Consider the following 12,148-nt stretch of genomic DNA (forward strand, 5'->3'; position numbering starts at 1 on the left):
AAAAAGAAGAAACCATGGTTTGGTGTCGCCGTTATCTTGTTGATAGTAAAAAAAAAAACATGAAAACGTATAAACATTTTCAGCAAAAATCTATATTGTTACCTTCCTATCCACCTCATTTTATATACAGTTGTTTCAGCAACTCTGCATTGATTACTCATGCCATTTCTCTGGACCTCTTGGGGAGATCTCACTCCAATCCAAACCCGAGGAACTGCCCAACAAGCGCCCATTACACATGCACCGAATGCACCCGCGCAGGTTTTGCTTCGGCTGCAGTGTGAATTCGTTTTACGGTTGGCTGAATTCGTACGGTATCTCGATGTAATTGCTACTCTGAGGCCTTTCTTTTCTTTTTTTTTCTTCTAACGGGGAAGGAGTGTTATTTTTTATTTTTCCATTCAGGAAATAGCGACATCAATTCGTCTTCTCCTACGGCAAGAAGAAGCTCGTCGGCGGCGATAGGGCACGTTCGATAATACCTTTCCATTCAAATGGCTTACAAAGCAATTTGTTTCTCAGGGAGAGTGGGTTGTTTGACTTTGGCTGCCAATTTCATTATAAGGGAAATAACAACGATTCGTTTCACGAACTGATAGAGTCACACTTTTAAATCATAAATATTTATGTTTGCAACTGTAATTATGCAAAAAACACGAAAAATTGAGACTTTTTGTCGAAACACGATGTGTTATTTTTTTATGAACAGATGGTCAATTCAAATTTCAATTTGTGCTCGCGAAGGAGGGCACAAAGTTGATTATTTTATTAAATTTCAATTTAAATGATAATTTCTTTGATTTAAATGATGTTTTAAAAATATAAGAAAATATCATCAAGGTTTAGTCCTTTTCCAATTAAGTTTAAATTATTTTTATTTTTCGTAAATAAGACTATCTTCTACAAAATATTGTTACAGAGGCAATTATTTTTTTCACGAGTAATAAATTGAAATTTACATTAGTCGCTAAATACCATCTTCTCTGACTTAAATTAGTTAAATTTTTCCTTGTTGCCTAAACCGTTTGTAACGGTACCTACGAGGATCAATTTGAATGTTGTCCGTTGTATAGATTTACTAGCTCCCCCCCAAGCGTGATGACGTTTGAAGCTATGGACGAATCAAAACATAAACAAAACAATGTCAAAACGTATCAGGGTCTAACAAAAAGTGAATTGTGACGTGCGAACAACATCGTCACAGACCACCAGCCGATGGTTGGGGAGGTTGTTTGAAAATTGTTTTTGAGGGGTGTTGAAGGTGGAACGAAAATGGTTCCTCCCGTGCCTCGGTGTGAGTCCGTTGCTAACCTAACCAAATCAACCGTAGTTTCGGTTTCGATGATGGGATTTTGTTAATTTAAATCGTTCGCATGTGGCGACGTCTTCAACCAGGGCGTTGTGGAAGGAAATAGTTCGTGAAAATGACGCTAACTACGGTTCGGATGCGTGGCGGAAAGTATCCATTGGATCCATTTGTCCGTCTTCCGTCCATTCCGTTGGATGTAGTACCGACCGGTGGAGGCGAAGAGCTATAGGAATGTGATGTAGCACACTTGCGTGCGGTGAAGAGTAAAACTGAATAAAACATACACAAGTTTCCACGCGTCCCCCCACCGGGTAAAAAACGGTTGGGTATGGCTACGAAGCCGCGAAAAAAAGGGGATATAGTACACTCTGGGTGAAACAACGGCAAAAAATAAATATCACGCGAAAAAGAAAGCGAAAGTGTGAGCGCATCGGCTGCCGGTGGAGTAAAAATAGTAGAGATTCACCAGTACCAAATGATGCCGTCTGACGGTACTGTACTGAAGTTGGCATGTAACGAGCCCGTTTTACCGATAGACAGAGTATGGGTGTTGTATTAAAGGGGGAAGTTGCTTGTTCTCGTCCGAAGAAGTTGGAAGTCCGATTTCCCGAATTTCACGCGATGCTTTGCCTCTCTCGGAGGTTGGAACAAAATTAGCCCATCGATTGAATCGACACCACTGGCCAACCCAACTCATGACGAATGGCCGTAATGCGAGGCTTCATGCTATGAATATATGTTTTGAATAAATATAACATCGCTTTTAAGCCAGCTATTTTTCAATATGTACTGACAATAATTTAATGAACTATTGCTTCACTTGTGTCGAGGATCTTAGAACAATATCAAGCGTAAGATATGCACTATGCATTGTTGTCGTTTAATGAATTAATTAAAAATTTTACATTTAAAACATTGTTATTTTAATTGTAATAATTGAAAATTCAGCCATTTTGTTTAGAACTCCCTTCTTCTTCTTCTTCTTCTTGGCGTAACGACCTCTTGGTCATGCCTGCCCGTTAAGGGCTTACGAGACTTGTTTCGTTCTGTTGTACGTGGATACGTACTCGTACAGGGGAGGGTCCGGTCTCTCCTGGGATTCGAAGAACCCCCAGGTTGTGCTAATTTTCAGACCAATATACATGACCTCGTAATTGCTTGATATGTTGTTTTCAAATATTTCAAAATATAAGATATTTTGAAATTTCAAAATATATTTTATTTTGAAACAGTTAATAATGATTTTTTTTCCAATAAAATTAATTAATAAAATTAATAAATTCTACGAAATCATAAAAAATGGACCGGCCGATTGAGTGTACAAATATTAGACTGGCGTTTAAATAAAACAAAGAGAAAAGATAAGACGATTTTTGTACTTTTGTAGTGCATTTGTTTTTGTACATGCTATTTTTAAATGTTTTAGTAATCGACCACAAGTCGATACTAAAAATGCCCGTAACTCTTTTCTTCGCCATCGGGCAACAAATGAAGCATTGAACTTATCCTGCCCGTAAAGTGCGTAACAAAATCCAGACTGCCGTCAGTTGCTCTCAGAGAGCAAACAAAACAGTACGAAGGAAAAAACATTATGTTGATTTGTTACAATTTTTATTCTATAAATACTAATCTTCGTTTGGGGCGGACGGCGGTAATATCGGTATCGGGAAGCTCGGGCCGTCCTGGAATGCGGCGGGGTGTGTGCTTGACGCCAGATTGAACGAGAGACGCCAACGACGACGCAAACAGTTGATAGAACCGTCGCTAGGTCGGTTTGGTGGTGAAAGTGGAACGGCAGATATTTTCGAAACGTATCGCGTGGCGTCGTGCGCCTTCTCGCTCGACGTTTTCGGATAAGCGGTGAGGGTTGGATGGAACGCTGTGCTTTCCTTCGCAAAGAGCAACTTCGTCGCCATCCTCATCATCATCCGCATCATCACCATCATGACCGGCCCACCGTTGCGGTGGTTGGGATGGGTGAAAAAATAGCCCCGCTGGTCGCAGCCGGGTCGGGGAGTAGCTTCCACACGATGGGCATCCGTCGTTGGCACGAGCCGCCGGCCCCAGAGGTACGGCACCAGTTCCATCACACCTCTTAACAAGGGAGACGAGAACGCCAACCTGTGTTCCCCGCCCCAAACACACTCATGCACAAACACATTTTCGCACCCAGCATTCAGTTGGGAAAGGAAAATTCGGCCTCCGAAGAGCAACTGCTCCACACCAACCCGCGTTATTAATGAACGTTTGGGTAAATATCGTTTTAATTGCTTGTTGCTATTTAAAAACGGGAAATTTTTAGAACTTCTGGAACGTTTTGGCAGCAAAAGTGGCATCCGCACGGCACAACCGCGGTACGCGCCGCCGCAACCATTGGAAACTGGTTGGGAATGGTTGATGAAGAAAATAACAGCAAACCCGAAACCAATCGCGGGGGAAAGAGCGTGCGAATTTTGTTGTTGTTTTCCGTTTTTGTTTACCAACTATTTGGTCCTAAATTTTCCATTGCGTTTGGGATATTCTCGAAAGAAGAACATAAAATGAACAAAAAAAAAGGTGAACAAAGGAACATCCTTTGGGCAATTTTTACTTTTAAGACAGTCAAACAGAAATGTTGGGCCAAAAACTTAAATCCTCATTTAATAAATTAAAATTATACCATCAATATTTTTTTAAATGGACGGCTCTGTGATATAAAAATATTTATCATGTTACGAAACATTTTTTAAACCCTCTGATTTATTTTTTGGCATTAGTAAATTCTTAAATCAAATTTAACTGTTTAATTAAAATTTCGATCCACATTTCTAAAAAAAATAAACATTGTTCAACTTATACAAATTTGGAACATTCTTTGTGTTCTTCGAGAAACTGATTACACAAACAATCAAAGCACAAAATGTAGTATAATTCTGGTTTTAATCTATCAATTTTGAGGTTCTAATGGATTCGGTATGAATTATACATCTCAAACTAAAATTTGAAAGATACGATTGTTCTTCTGATTCATCCACGTTGTTATAAAATCTAAATATTATTTCACGCATAATTTAATCTTTGTTAAAACCTCCTTATCTAATACTGAACGATTTTTTAAGCCCTGTTATTTGCTTTTGCGAAATTTGTAGAGACAACGTATGGATTATCAATCCAAATCTTTTGTGCAAATGACAAATATTGAAATGAACAAGTATTTTACCCGGAATTCGACTCACTCATCGACTGCTCGCATCCGGCTCAGCTTCTTTTGTGTCGAGGAAATACTCATCCTTAAAACACTGAAACGCACCGTACGCCTTTTCGCATTGGTCCTTCACCGCTTCGAGGTTGAGCTCGTCAAGACATCGGCGATGTTGGACAACGAATTCGGCTTCCTCATCCACACTACCTAGATGTTCCCAATTCGCGTGTAAATCCGGCCCTTGCTCGTCGTCGTACAGGTTCAGCGTCACCCCAAGACACCGGACGAAGCAGTGCGTCACCGGGTCGTCGGGAAATTCGTTCGCACGGTACCGCTCTCTGAGGTCATCCGTAAGTCCTTCCACGCTTTCGCCACAGGACACGATGAGCGATTCGAACTCCTCCGTCGCCGTTAAACTCTTTGCGAGGGAGTGGAAAACAGAGCTTTTATCGATAGTCGAGAAAGGATTTTCCGGATCGCGGTCTTGAAGCCACTGCTTGCACTTCCCGAGTTGCCAAAGACGACACCTACCTGCTGCACGCAGCATGCCACGAAAAGCACTCCGAAGAGAATTGGTGCCTTCATTGCTCACTTCCGCTTGCGTTGACACACGACACTTGGTGAGGCCACGAACAACTGTTGTCGTGAATCGATTTTCTGTCAATTTTTATAGCATTGTCTACTCGCATTGCTACTTAAAATCGCCTGCCTTGGAAATTGATCTACCGGTGGAGTCGGCTGACAAATGGTCGGATCGCGTGTCGCTACGATGAAATTGAGCAGTGTTTTAGCAAATGAGTGCATTTAACCTTAGTGTTCCTAACCGTTTTCGCTGAAGTGGCGGTAGCCGGATGCACATCACTGTAGTCAAATGTCGTAAACATTTTTCAAATTGGCTTCCTTCGTAGGGACTCAGAAATCTTGACTAAATGGAGGAATGTTAATTTCTATTTTATAAATCAATTGGGAGTAGTGGCGCTTCAAAAGCGATTGTTGACTTTGCCTTCGTACGAAAGATTGCTATTTGTCATCCATTATATTTTATAGGCATGCGGCAGAACGATAATTTGGACGAATGATAAATTAGTGAAGCGATTTTAAAGTATTTAATATTAAAGCAACGTGGTAGCACGGCGACACATTATGATAGAATTTGTAGGTTCTAATCTCATCTTGGCACTCTCAAGTGCACCAACGCTGATAATCGATCTTCAATATTAAGAAACTCTCCTGGGATATGAGGAGTTCGTATTTCATAGCATCCTCGGTTATATCAATGCAAATCTTAGCACTATAATTTCCAATGATAAGTGCAAATAAACTAATATCTGTCAGAATTTGAATTGAGAGCTACAAATATTAAAAGCATGAATAATATTTAACAATAATTGTCACAGAACCTGTAAATAAAACAATTACTTGGTGGTGTCGAATCGCTTGTAATGACATGCTTTTCTCTGTCTGTATTATATGCGTAACACTGTCTGTTGGCTAGACCTCACATTCCATCGTCGATGTTCAATGACAACGACGGCATGCTACCGTAGTAACAGCAAACACTATAAACCGCGCACCATCCAAGAAATCGTGTGCGTCGGAAGTCGGAATCGTCTGGCACTTGTGGGTTGAAAATCAAAGGCGAGAGCGGCAAGAGGGTATGCTCCGTTGCAGCAGACGGAGGAAGGACCGTAATTTCCGAACGTATCGCCGTTTGCTGGAATCAAGAGGGTAGAGGAAGCAGGGACCGTGTCTCATATGCGTTCTCCGAGGAGTTCGGAGTGAGGCGTGTTGTTTACTGTTAATAATCATCTGCTCCACGGTTACTCACGAACGTAGGCACGGGCGAGGTAGGCTTTGAGACAGGGACGAATTCTTGGCAGCCTCTGGTATCTAAAGCCTGTCTCATAGTAAATTGAGCCAAAGAAAGCGCGCTACTGTGGCGCCTCTAGTAGCGTCAGCCGGAAACTAATATTTTTAGTAGTATTAGTAACTAGTAACAATGATGTTGTGAAAGTTTCAGACCTGTACTATTGTTTTTCGCTAAATGCCGTATTTTGGAAATTGAACGACCAAAAATAAATCCGCACAAATAACTATAGCACCGAGGTAACTGAGCAAATTGAAAAGACCGGGAACCCATTAAAACAAAAAACAAAAAAATGAAAAGTATTTTTCTCTGGTACAGTTTTACATACAGTTTGTTATAAAAATAGGGTTTTACTATTTACGTGTTCCCTGTTTTTTTTAAATTCACGTATTTGGTTTTTGTTTCCTGCATTAACGCCCATGTCGTGGAATGGGACACCGTTTTCGCAGCCTCCGTTCATTTCCTCTTGACAAGAACATCTGTAACTATTTCACCAGTTTGTCTAAGACGAAGTTTTGAGACTGCCCAGTGTTTTTCGATGAGGCGAAACTCTGGGAAATTTGGTTTTGGTACAAAGTGAATCTTATTGGCCCTGTACCACTCTAAGACAACCGTAGAATAATGGCAGGTCGAAAAATCGGCAAAAAAAGTATGTGAATTTATAAGAACAGGGAACACGCAAAAAGTAAAAACCTATTTTTATAACAAACCTTATGTATAACTGTACAAAAGAAAAATACTTTTAATTTTTCTTTGCTTTTATTATGGATTCCAGGCCTTGTCAATCTTTCCACCGGCGCTCCAGTTATTTGTGCGGATTTATTTTTGGTCGTTCAATTTTCAAAATACGGCATTTAGCGAAAAACAATAGTACAGGTCTGAAACTTTCACATCTTCATTGTTACTAGTTACTAATACTATTAAAAATATTAGTTTCCGGCTGACGCCACTAGAGGCGCCACAGTAGCGCGCTTTCTTTGGCTCAATTTACTATGAGACAGGCTTTATCTGCTGGATTCATGATGGTTTGCATCAAGTATGTCACATCATTTGCCACCTCGCGCGACGAGTGCTGTTCGGGATGGGTTATCCGGATTTGGGTCGTCAGTGGCACGAGACGCTTTTCTCGTATTTCGTGCAGTTCGAGTATTTGGACTACAAAACGGAAATGTTAGTGCGGAAAGAGACGATGTTTTACTGAAACATACGAGCTGTTCATATCGGGGTTCGCTACAATGTATTAATTGCATGTCGCTATTCGAATAGTTGGGTGATTAATTTCTTGACTTTTTCAATCGTCCAAAGTCGTGTAAACCCCTTTTTTACCTTCAAATCTTGTAAGCCAACCCCTAACTCAAGTCTTGCGAAATATATCCCCGATGCTTTGTTCACAGCACAGTAATCCTTTCTACATTTGTTTCTTATATGCTCGTCCAAATCTTCAATAGCAATGAAATATTGATTTTACCCAAAGTTGAATGCCTGAATCTCAAGACCCTGTTATTAGTCAGCTGAGACATTTGGTAACTCCTGGGAACAATGAATAACACTTACCCGGTGGTCGTTGTAGCTGCGCGCGAAGGAGTCCCAGTATCTGAAGCGAGCTGAAGCGTATTAACCTTATTTCTACTAACATAGAGGTTCAAAAGAACCCGGCCGGAGGTTCCATCTTCCAGCCGGATCACTGGTTGGTGATGTGTGTTTAATGTTTAAGTCTTTCATCACGCTCATCGCCCAACATGATCGATCCGATTATACAAATCGTGGCTCTGGTGAGCGGGCTCTTTCCATCCTTCCTCCCGCGTGTGGTCGGCTGATGCTATTGCAAAGATGTGTTTCTTTTCTTTTCTCGTTTCAACCCGTACTATGTAGCTTTCTATTTTTTATGCAGCGCTGATGTGGCCCTCAGTGAGTTTTTGTTACCATCCTGCGCAAAATCCTCGTGGTCGTTTGTGTGATGGCGACGAGAGTAGGAAAAAATGCATTCGTGCAGTAGACGCGAAGAGAAAACGCTTGCTTTCAACGGCCCATCTTAAATCGATCGCGTGATGATCGAAAATGGCGACCGTGTTCGACCGGTGGGCAAATTGATTGCGGTGGTGTGATTTTTTGTCCCTCATTTGTGTCGCCGTTTAATTTTACCCATATCGCTGTAATTTGTTCTATTTTACTTTTTATCCACTCCGTCATTGAAACGACTTCGTGCCTTCGCACTTAGCTGACGGATGGGAGAAAAATAAACGTCCACCAGCGCCAATCACATGGTGCCGGTGGTGGCGCCGAATGGTAAATTACGGTTTTAATTAACGTAACGGAACTTTGGAGCGTACGTTATCTATCAGTCGGCACTGGATGAAGTTGGCTAAAAGCTTAGCGGGTGCGCAAAGTAGCGAGGTTGAAACGATACTACGGCGAGTGTTCACCACGCGGTCAATGATCATGCGGTTTGATCGGCGGTTTTTAAAATGAGTTTCAAAGATCACGAGAACTTAAATTTGCGTTCATAGTGTTTGTGTTAAACAGATAAACAAAATGGGAACTAAAGGCTGACTGTTCGTTTCTTCTGCTTCGTTCCTTACAGCAACAAAAATTCCTCAAGCGACCAGCTGACGACATCGATTCCGCCTCCGATTCCTATGAGCCGCCGGTGAAGCTACAGCACAACGGGTCCGAGAATCTAACGAAATTCTCCGTCGAAATCGTGCAGCAGCTGGAGTTTACGACGTCGGCAGCCAACTCGCAGCCCCAGCAGATTAGCACGAACGTCACGGTCAAGGCGTTGACCAATGCGTCCGTCAAGAGCGAAGGGTCGACGACCACCGGTGGCCCGGGTGGTATTGGCGGAAACGGAGGCGGTAATGGTATGCCTGGTCAGCAGCAGCAGCAACAACAGCAGCAACAGCAGTCGAACAACAATCCTACCCCGTCCCCGCACATGCACGATCTCGGCAACATTGTCGACTTCAAGCAGGAGCCGGAGAACGAGTTTGCCGACCTGTCCGCGGCGCTGGAGAAGGACGCGGCGGCCAACGGGCACTTTCCGGGCCTGTCGGACTTCATCGGGGACGATACGAACGATGAAAATGACACCTTCAAGGATCTCATCTCGGATCTCTCCGACTTTCATTCCGATTTTCTCGACTTTGAGGAAAAGCCACAGCCGCCGATGCAGCAGCAGCAGCAGCAGCCACAGCAGCAGCCATCACAGCAGCAGCAGCAACAGATGCAGCAGCAACAGCATCAGCAACACCAGCAGCATCAGCAGCACATGCAGTCTCAGCAGCAAGGGCAGCAGCACATGCCACAGCAGCACTCGCAGCAGCACCATCCGCAACAAGCACCTCACCATCCGATGCAGCATCAGCAGATGCACCATCAACATTCTCAGCAGCATACTCAGCAGCAACAGTCACAGCAGCATCCACAGCATCCTGGCGCCGGGCCGCAAATGCTACCAACTCTCCAGCAGCAGCAGCAGCAGCACCATCGACCACATCCACAACAGCTTCAGCAACATTTGCAGCATCAACTGCAACAGCATCAGCAGATCGAGGTGAAGCAGGAGAGTTGCATAATCAAGCAGGAACATCCCAGTCCGGGGCTGATGGACAATATGGGTATCAAACGGGGAGGGCCTTTAACGCCACAACAACAACAGCAGCAGCAACAACAGCAGCAGCAACAACAACAACAGCAGTATTCGAATGCATTTGGCGATGGAATGGGCGGACCGGGTAATAATGGACCGATGGCGAAGCAGAGACCCGGCGCTGGCTACGGTGGCGCACAGAACGGTCCAATGTCGGAGCTGTCGCCCGCGGCACAAACACTCAAGCACATGGCCGAGCAGCATCAGCACAAGAACGCGCTGAACATGGGGTTCCCGCGGGGTGGACCCCAAGGCGGACCGCAGGGTCAGCAGAGGGCACCGTACGCCGAGTTCGGTCAGTTCGCGGGTAACGATTTCATGAACCCGTCGGTTGGTGGGAACGGTGGCCCCGGTGGAAACGGTCCCGTGGGCGCCGGTCCGGTAGGGCCTGGAGCTGGTGCAACCGGCGGAACCGGGGCGGCCGGTGTTGGCCCGGGCAATAATGGGCCTGTGGTCGGCGGTCAGTTCCACAAGGGCAACGTGCCACCGTTCCCTGGTGCGGACATGATCAAGCAGGAGCTGTTTTCCTCCCAGAACGACTTTGATCTCAAGCCGGCGCTCAATCGCCTGCAACCACCGATGGGTCCGAACGGTCCCAAGATGGGCCCCGGACCGGGAGCTTTCGTGAAAGGGCCAAACCAACCACAGCAGAGCCCGCAACAGCAACAGCAACAACAGGCACAGCAGCAGCAACCACAATACTCACCGTACGGTTCTCCCGGAGGTCTTCCGACGCACGGTGGAAGTCCCGGCCCTGGCTTTATGCCCGGTCCTCGAGGGGCCGGTAGCGGGTCAAACGCTGGACCCAATCAGGGTGCAACCGGAGGAGGGCCCGGTGTTCCCGGGTCCGGTGGTCCCGGCGGACCTGGAGGAGGTGGTGGCGGTGGCGGAGGTGGCAGCGGTAATGGAGGGCCTAACGCGGCCGGTCCCGGTGGCAACAATGGTGGGCCCAACAATGGGGCGATGCCTCCGCGCGGTGGTGGCTCCAACGGACCGATGCCTGGAGGACAGAACTCCACGATGCTTCAGATGAAGCAAACACAACAGCTGCATATTAGTCAGCAGGGTCCTGGAGGTCATGGCATTCAGGTAAGTGTTTTACAGCAAGTACTTATTTTCATAATGGGCTGAAGTTGACACAGCCTTGGTAGCATGAAAAGCGAAAGACTGGGGATGCAGTTTAGGGGCTAAAGAAAAATACAGGCTGGCCCCGGTTTTCTTCACCAATTGGGACTTTGACAGCGACGAAAACCGGCGCTAGCGCTCAAAATTGTATGTCAAATTTCCACGTTTCCACAGATGCAAGACCAAAGGCTTAATTATGAACATTCAGTTCATCTAAAATTTCTGCGGTAGATATGATGGTGTTCTTCAAACAAAATCAAAGTTTGAGTGTTTTGCCATCAAAACAATGGCCACCACTAGTTTCATACTCCGTTTTACTTCCTTGGTTTCCATGCCGTGTAGGTTTACAATAATACATTCAGTGCTTCAATTGAAAGACATTTTTGATTGAGCAAAGTAGTATGAAGCGGGAAACCTGAACTTTGTCGTTTTTGTCGTGTTCTAATCTTCTGTCATACAAAATGCATTAAATTATATGAGTGAACAACAAAGTACATTACTGTAAACTAATTTTAAACTAACTTCAAACGACGTAAACCGAGGTCGACGAAAATCGGGGTCAGCCTTTCATTCATTTATTTTTTATTTTTTTCGTATTTTTATGAAAGATCATCAATTTTTTACAATTATTTCATTTTAATTTCTTGAATTTATATGACCGATAGCGGAAACTGTCGTATTCGATTTGACTTCAATCGATATTGTCTTTGGCACAAATATCTTTAAGACCACATTTCCGTCGTGAAAATCCGAAGCTAAAAGAATATAACAAATAAAGATATTTTTCGAATAGGTCAATTTTTCGATTATGACGCTTTGTTTTTTCTCCATAGTACAATTGATTTCATTTATGAAGTTGGTTACCCAGATGAACATGTTTTCAATAAAAAGTGTACAATTTTACATAATAGCTTTTAATAGGAGACTCATGCACCCTAAAATATGATCAACAGACAAAAAATAGTGTGCAAAAAATGGGTAGAGAGATCCTTTTTTTATTTTGCTACCATTCACGCA

At 43.9% G+C, this 12,148-nt stretch overlaps 1 protein-coding gene across 1 annotated transcript in view; it reads left to right on the forward strand.

Moving 5' to 3' along the window:
- LOC131287950 (neurogenic protein mastermind-like) overlaps nucleotides 1–12,148 on the forward strand; it is an 80,658-nt gene that overhangs the window by 35,285 nt on the left and 33,225 nt on the right. The window contains exon 2 of the mRNA XM_058317044.1: nucleotides 8,939–11,095. Within this exon, the coding sequence (XP_058173027.1) occupies nucleotides 8,939–11,095 (2,157 nt within the window). The remainder of the gene's footprint in view (nucleotides 1–8,938; nucleotides 11,096–12,148) is intronic.

Source organism: Anopheles ziemanni, chromosome 3, assembly GCF_943734765.1.
Source record: "Anopheles ziemanni chromosome 3, idAnoZiCoDA_A2_x.2, whole genome shotgun sequence".
Taxonomy (NCBI): Eukaryota; Metazoa; Arthropoda; class Insecta; order Diptera; family Culicidae; genus Anopheles; species Anopheles ziemanni.